Source organism: Dipodomys ordii, unplaced genomic scaffold (genome assembly GCF_000151885.1).
Source record: "Dipodomys ordii isolate 6190 unplaced genomic scaffold, Dord_2.0 Scaffold78, whole genome shotgun sequence".
Taxonomy (NCBI): domain Eukaryota; kingdom Metazoa; phylum Chordata; class Mammalia; order Rodentia; family Heteromyidae; genus Dipodomys; species Dipodomys ordii.
This window is the reverse complement of record NW_012267294.1, coordinates 7,917,903-7,926,156: the sequence shown is the minus strand read 5'-3', so window position 1 is coordinate 7,926,156 and position 8,254 is coordinate 7,917,903. Positions and strand designations below refer to the sequence as shown.

At 49.0% G+C, this 8,254-nt stretch overlaps 1 protein-coding gene across 1 annotated transcript in view; it reads right to left on the bottom strand.

The window, feature by feature from the left end:
• The window catches only part of LOC105991898 (protein TsetseEP-like), a 29,447-nt gene extending 22,821 nt beyond the window's left edge, over positions 1-6,626 (bottom strand). The window contains exon 1 of the mRNA XM_013024642.1: positions 6,544-6,626. Within this exon, the coding sequence (XP_012880096.1) occupies positions 6,544-6,626 (83 nt within the window). The remainder of the gene's footprint in view (positions 1-6,543) is intronic.
• Positions 6,627-8,254: the final 1,628 nt, after the last annotated feature.

The window sequence follows — 8,254 nt, the reverse complement described above, 5'->3', positions numbered from 1 at the left end:
AATAGCCAATATTATACTTAATGGGGGAAAACTACAACCAATTCTCCTAAAATCAGGAACAAGGCAAGGATGCCACTGTCTCATTCCTCTTTCATACAGTACTGGAACCAGGGCAATAAGGCAAGAAAAAGACACTAAAGGGATCCGCATAGGGAAAGAAGAAGTTAAACTATCCCTTTTTGCAGATGACATGATACTATACTTCATGATCCCAAAAACTCCATCCCCAATCTCTTAGAAATTATAAACCACTTGGGCAAAGTAGCAGGATACAAAATCAACCCACAAAAACCAGTCACCTTCCTGTACACTGACAATGTACAAGAAGAGAGGGAAATAAAGGGAGCAACTCCCATTCAAAATAACCTCCCCCAAAATAAAATATTTAGGAATTAACCTAACCAAAGATGTTAAAGAACTATTTAATGAAAACTATAAAAAGTTAAAGAAAGAAATTACAGAAGACACTAGGAAATGGAAAGACCTCCCATGCTCTTGGATAGGCTGACTTGATATAGTAAAGATGGTAATACTGCCAAAATTAATATACAAATTCAATGCGATTCCTATTAAAATCCCAATGACATACATTTCTGAAATACAGAAAACAGTCCAAAACCTAGAATAGCCAAAACAATTCTAAGAAAAAAAGACAACATGGGAGGGATCTCGATGCCGAACTTCAAACTCTACTATAGAGTCATCATAACAAAGACAGCATGGTACTGGCACAAAAACAAACCCGAAGACCAATAGAATAGAATAGAATAGAAGATCCAGAAATAAAACCACATACCTACAGTCAGCTGATATTTTACAAAGAAGCCAAAAATATACAGTGGAAGAAATATAGCCTCTTCAACCACTGGTGCTGGGAAAACTGGGCAGCCACATGCAGAACACTAAAAGTGGACCCCAGCCTATCTCCATGCACCAACATCAACTCAAAATGGATTAAAGACCTTAACATTAAACCTGAATCTCTGAAACTACTGCAGGACACAGTAGGAGAGACACTTGAACTTATAGGCACAGGCAGGAACTTCCTGAACAGTCCCAGGGTCACAACAAATCAGAGAGAGACTCAACAAATGGGACTACCTTAAAATAAAAATCTAGAAAGACAACCAACTAATTGGGAAATAATATTTACCAGCAGTATATCAGACAAGGGGTTAATCTCCAGTATATACAGGGAACTCAAGAAACTAATCCCTACCAAACCTAAGAAACCAATTACTAAATGGGCAAGCAAACTAAAGAGAGACTTCTCAGAAGAAGAGATAAAAATGGCAAAGAAACACATGAGGAAATGTTCACCATCCCTGGTTGTGAAGGAAATGCAAATAAAGACAACCCTGAGATACCACCTTACCCCAGTCAGAATGACCCACATCCTCAAGTCAGCCAACAACAAATGTTGGAGGGGATGCAGAGAAAGAGAAACCCTATTGCACTGCTGGTGGGAATGTACACTTATACAACCACTTTGGAAAGCAGTCTGGAGGGTCCTCAGAAAGCTAAATATTGAACTCCCTTATGACCCAGTCATACTACTTCGAGGCATCTACCCTGAACAACAGGAACCAGTAAACAAGGACACATGCTCCTCCATGTTTATTGCAGCACTGTTCACAATAGCCAGGATATGGAAACAACCCAGATGTCCCACCACAGATGAATGGATCCAAAAATTGTGGTATCTATATACAATGGAATATTATGCCACTATTAGAAACGACAAAATAATGGCATTTTCAGGGAAATGGATGGAGCTAGAAGAAATCATGTTATTCTAGGTAAGCCAAGAACAAAGAGACAAATGGCACATGGTCTCCCTGATAAGTGGATGTTAAATCCAAAATGTTAGGTAATACGACAAAATTAACAGGACTTAAGAAACAAAGGACTTCCACTCATCTGGTCGAATCACTAAAATAACCCCCATGCCACTGATCGCATGTATGATATATATGTGCACACCAGAAGGAAACCAGGAAGATGACACAGAACTAGAGGAAATCAGGGGAAAACATACAACAGTGGGACCCATCAGCTGCACTGGACATTGACCAAAATGAACTAAGCAACTCAATGGCAGCGATGGGAGGGAGGGAACAAGTGGGAAAGAGGGAACAGGTGATGCTATGCAAAACAAAAGAAATGTACATATCACCCAATGTGGAAGAAATAACTGTATTGTAAAGCTCATAGAACTCATAAATGTTATAGACCATGATAGACAATTTGTCCTATGAAAGTTAGAATGTGTTTGTGACTTTAACTAAGCTTCACTATCCCACAATACTGTGAAATTTGGGGAATTATGTAACCACTTAATCACAGTAAAAATTTTGAAAAAAAAAGTAGCTTCAGTTCCCTGTAATCCCCACTTTGGAGGTAGAGGCAAGAGGACACATGCTAAGGCCACCAAGACACAGCCATGAGACCCCATCTGAAAAGCAAAGGTGGAGGGCTCAGGTGACAGGGCTGGGCCAGGGCACAAGGGACAGGGCTCAAAGAACAGGGCTTGGGACAGGGCTCAGGGGATGGGGCACAGGGGATGGGACACAGGGGACCGGCACAGGGGATGACCATAGGGGACAAGGCTCAGGGGACAGGGCTAGGGATGGGGCACAGAGGATAGGGCACAGGAGAAGGGGCATGGGGGACAGGGCATGGGGGATGGGGCACAGGGGATGGGACATGGGGGACAGGGCATGGGGGATGGGACATGGGATGGGAACAGGGGATGTGGCGCAGGGGACAGGACACAGGGGATGGGGCACAGGGGACAGGACACGGGATGGGGCACAGGGGACAGGCACAGGGGACGGAACACAGGACGGGCACAGGGGACAGGGCACAGGGGATGGGACACAGGGGATGGGGCACAGGCTGCTCCAGGCCCAGGCACAGGGGAGGGCCACAAGAGGAAGCCTCACTAGAGAGAAATATTCTGCAATTTTTATTAAAAAGAGAGAAAAAGAAGGAAAAAAGGAAGGAAGGAGGAAGGAAGAAAGGAAGAAAGAAGGGAAGAGGGAAGGAGGAAAGGAGGGAAGGGAAGGAGGGAGGGAGGGAGGGTCCCCTCAGACAGTAGGTGAATTTGTTCCTCAGAGCAGCGGAGTCTTCCCATCCACCGCAGACTAAGTGGACTGGAAGGTGAGCACAGACAGACATTAATGTGGAGAGTCATAGCCAAAGAGCTTACAGCATGGCAGGAAGTCCCTGCAGAGGAGTGGGAACAGCACGGCCACCCGGGCTGAGAGGGAGCTGAGAGCAGCCCTGTGCAGGCCTGGGCCATCCTCGGCCGTCCTCCTGCCTCACTCATCCGACACACACACACTGGCTTGAGTGTCGAGGGAAAGGCTGAAGGCCAAGTTGCACCTGGAATACCGAGCTCAAGAAGGCAAGACGTTACACCATGCGCTTAAACACTTACACGCACATCTAGAATACATCGTGTGTGCGTCCGCCTTGGGTTTCCGGAAGCGGAGCACTTACTGAGGGCTGCAGAAGAGCCTCCCTGCTCTCTGTGTGCTGGGAAAGGGCCTCTCGTGCACTCGCTTCAGGTCGGCACAGGTGATAGCAGAGAAGACAGCAGTCTGGGACAGCCAGGCCTAGGTCCTGGGCAGTTTGAGGAATCCCTGGGACACACCCACACCTCCGTTTCCACAGGAGGAAAAGGAACACAGAGTACAGATATCACAGACTTGGGGTCCATGTCCATAGACGTCTTCATCTTGTTTGCAATTGCTAAGTTTTATGTTATTGTCTAAACGACTAAAACGCTGAAATCATCTTGCTTTTCATTTCAATGGTCCTTCTGTTCATACAGGGTTTTGGTGTTTGCTCATAGTAGGAAAAGACAACACAGGTACCTCAGCCTGAGTCGGCTTTGATTAGCTGAGTCACCTCCTTTTTCTGGGAGAGGACAGGAAAGAGTAACCCCAAAATGTTGATGTCTAAATGTGAAATCCAGTGTTGGGTGAGGAAGAGTGGAGGGAGATCAAGGACCTTTGACCAAGACAAGAGGCCTAGGAAAGCAGGAAGAAATGCAGAAGACAATGGTGTGTGTGTGTGTGTGTGTGTGTTTACATGCACATATGTGCACACAAGTGCAAGTGTACTGGAGCTTGAACTCTCCTGTAGCTTTTTCCAGCAAAGCTGGTGCTCTACCACTTGAGCCACACTTTTACTTTTGGCTTTTTGCTGGCTAACTGGAAATAAGTCTGCCTGGGAAACTGCCTGCCTAGGCTGGCTTCGAATCTCAACCCTCAAATCTCAGCCATTGGTGTCAAGATCACTTTTCGTGACGTCAAACACATTTCTGTGGTTATTAGCTTGGTTAAATTATGTTTTAAAAATGTTCTCCAGGGCTGGGAAGTTGGCTCAGTGGTAGAGCGCTTGCCTTGCATGCCTGAGGCCCTGGGTTCGATTCCTCAGCACCACATAAGCAAAAAGAAAAAAGCCGGAAGTGGCGCTGTGGTTCAAGTGGTAGGGCACTAGCCTTGAGCTGAAGAGCTGAGGGACAGTGCTCAGTCCCAGAGTTCAGGCCCCACAACTGGACCAAAATAAATAAATAAATAAATAAAATAAAAATAAAAAATGTTCTCCAAGGGACAATCAGAGAAGTTCAGTCACTTTCCTGGACCTCAGCCCCATCTATGGGAGACTAGAGCCAACGTTGGAAAAGGCCACCAAGGGAGAAGGGGGAAACATCACAAAATTCTTTGAAATCTTGGGTTGGAAAGTAGCTCGCTCAAGCAGGTGGCACACTGCCCAGGAGCTCAATCACCAGAGCTATTTTCTTCAAATAACCCTCATGACATTCCTTTTGAAATAAAACAACGTCAGGCCTCTCAGAATCCCTGGTAGGCAAGAGAGAGAAACACAACAGCTAGTGGTAGGGTGAAGATGTCAAATTCATGAATAGAAAATTGAAGAACAGAGGGCATCTGGGCCTCGTGCTGTTGCTGAGCCCTGCTGTAATGCTGTGCTGTGGATAAGCATCAGAATCACATGCAAAGCAGGGACGGGCCTACCGTGGAGGGCCCACTGTCAAACTAAACCCAGCATTCTACTGTTGACCTCGGCCAGCCTCAGTCCCTGACAAACAGATACATCCTCTTACCACATGAACCCTGGTGGATTGTTCTGGAGACTCCCCACTTCTTAAAAAGAGGTTCAATATGATATACCAAGATTTAGTTTTAGTCATCGTGGCTCTTGGTATCCCCAGATTAATATTGTTACAGGGCCAAGTGCTCCAACGACATGATAAAAGAAAATCACCATTTGCTGGGTTCCAGTAGCTCAAGCCTAAAACCTTAGCTATTCTGAAGTGCAGATCTGAGTATTTGCCAGACAAGGCAGACAAATCTTAGAGTCTTTTATATCCAATTAGCCCAAAGTAGAGCTGTGGCTCCAGAGGTAACACCAGCCTTAAGCAAAAGGCCAAGGGAGAGCTCAAAGTCCTGAGTTCAAGCACTAATTCCAACACACACATGTGCACATACATACTCACACGTATTCACACATGTGAATACATGTGGACACATGTACACAGGATTCCACACACGTGTGCATACACACATGAAAACACATGTACCCACATTCGTACACATGCAAACAATGCACACAAGTGCGCACACTCCTTCACACACTCATGCATACAAGCACACACTCCTTGCTGGAATGGAGCACATGCTGCCCCTCCTCCACACACTGCCTGCCTGCCCCTGCGGTCACTCTCCCTGCCCAGGCCAGCCACTGATGGTGTCCACCTGCAGTGGAGGACAGGCTTCCGTAGCTGTCTGGTACGAGGCCCAGGCCAGGGTCAGCACGCACAAAAACACTGACCAGTGCCCTGATGCACCCACAGCCTGAAGGACTCGAACTGTGGCCAGGATGGGTGAGGAGGGGACAGGATGGGGGAACAGGACATGGGGACAGGATGGGGGAACAGGACGTGGGGACAGGATGGGGGGACAGGACGGTGGAGGAGGGATGGTTGAGGGCCCGGCCGGGACTCCTGCAATGAGAGCGCATGCAAGTCCTCCCTTGTGCAGCCCTGCCCTCACCTTCCGGAGACCCAGGGGGTCACTGAGTGGGGGAGACCCGGGAGTCACCAAGTGGGGCTGGCGTGGGCAGAGGACTGAGACCTGAGTCTCCAACAGACAAGCAAAAGCCAGATATGGGGCTGGGAAGGTGGCTCAGTGGTAGAGCGCTTGCCTTGCATGCCTGAGGCCCTGGGTTCGATTCCTCAGCACCACATAAGCAAAAAGAAAAAAGCCAGAAGTGGCGCTGTGGCTGAAGTGGTAGAGTGCTAACCTTGAGCTGAAGAGCTGAGGGACAGCGCCCAGGCCTAGAGTTCAGGCCCCACGACCGGACCCAAAAAAAAAAAGCCAGATATGGTGCTGTGGCTCAACAGACAGAGCACCAGCCTTGAACAAAAAATATAGGGACAGCGCGAAGCCCCGAGTTCGAGCTCAGGACTGTCACGAACATGTGGTGGGGTCAAGGCTTAGCTCAGGGTCGCACCTCACATCTGTTCCCTGTCCGCCCTTTTCCTCAACTTCCCCAGTGGCCTGTGCCTTCATCTCCATGAGGACCCTGTCATCCATGTGAGGACCCCGTCATGTATATGAGGACCCTGTCATCTGTGTGAAGACCCTATCATCCATGTGAGGATCCCGTCATGTGTGTGGGAAAACCCCGTCATGTGTGTGAGGACCCTGTCATGTGTGCGAGGACCCTGTTGTGTGTGTGAGGATCCTGTCATGTGTGTGAGGACCACATCACATGTGTGTGAGAACTCCATTATGTGTGTGAGGACCCTGTCATGTATATGAGGACCCCATCATGTGTATGTGAGAACCCCATCACCTGTGTGAGGAGCCCCCCATTGTGTGTGTGAGGACCCTGTCATCTGTGTGAAGACCCTATCATCCACATGAGGATCACATTGTGTGTGTGAGGACCCCATTGTGTGTGTGAGGACCCTATTGTGTGTGAGGACCCTGTCATCTGTGTGAGGACCCTGTTGTGTGTGTGAGGACCCTGTTGTGTGTGTGTGAGGATCCTGTCATGTGTGTGAAAACCCTGTCCTCTCTGTGAGGACCCTATCATGCATGTGAAGACACTATCATATGTCTGAGGACTCCGTCATGTGTGTGAGGACCCTGTCACATGTGTGTGTAAGGACCCCGTCATGTGAGGACCCTGTCATGTGTGTGAAGACACTGATGTGTGTGAGGACCCCATCATGTATGTGAGGACCCCGTCATGTGTGTAAGGACCCTGTTGTGTGTGTGAGTACCCTGTCCTGTGTGTGAGGACCCCATCATGTGTGTAAGGACCCTGTCATGTGTGTGAGAACCCTATCGTGTATGTGAGGACCCTGTCATGTGTGTGAGGACCCCGCCAGTATGTGTGAGGACCCCGCCAGTGTGTGTGAGGACCCTATCATGTGTGTGAGGACCCCATCATGTGTGTGAAGGCCATGTCCTCTGTGTGAGGACCCCGTCATGTGTGTGAGGACCCTATCCTCTGTATGAGGACCCCATCATGTGTGTGAAGACCCTGTCATCTGTGTGAGGATCCTGTCACCTGTGTGAGGATCCTATCACCTGTGTGAGGATCCTATCCTCTGTGTGAGGATCCTGTCATGTGTGTGAGGACCCTGCCATGTCTGTGAGAACCCCATCTGTATGTGAGGACCCTGTCATGTGTGTGAGGACCCTGCCAGTGTGTGTGAGGACCCCATCATGTGTGTGAAGGCCCTGTCCTCTGTGTGAGGACCCCATCATGTGTGTGAGGACCCTATCCTCTGTGTGAGGACCCTGTCATGTGTGTGAAGACCCTGTCATGTGTGTGAGGATCCTGTCACCTGTGTGAGGATCCTATCCTCTGTGTGAGGACCCTGTTGTGTGTGTGAGGACCCCATCTTTAGTTCTGTGCAGGCAGGCTGGCAGTCTCCCCGCACCCTGGGGAACCTGGACTGGTGTGAGTCCGGTGATGGGCGCCCCTGATTACACCCTGTGAGTTCACCCTGGTGCTATGTGGGCACCCACTAGAGGGTGCAGGAGGAGAGCAGTGGGGGGGTGGGAGGTCTCCCCGGGCACCCAGGACAGAGGCGGACAGGGAGAGGAATCCAGCGGCTCACGCCTGTAATCCTAGCTACTCAGGAGGCTGTGATCTGAGGACTAAGGTTTGAAGCCAGCCCAGGCAGACAAATCCAAGGGAACTTTAT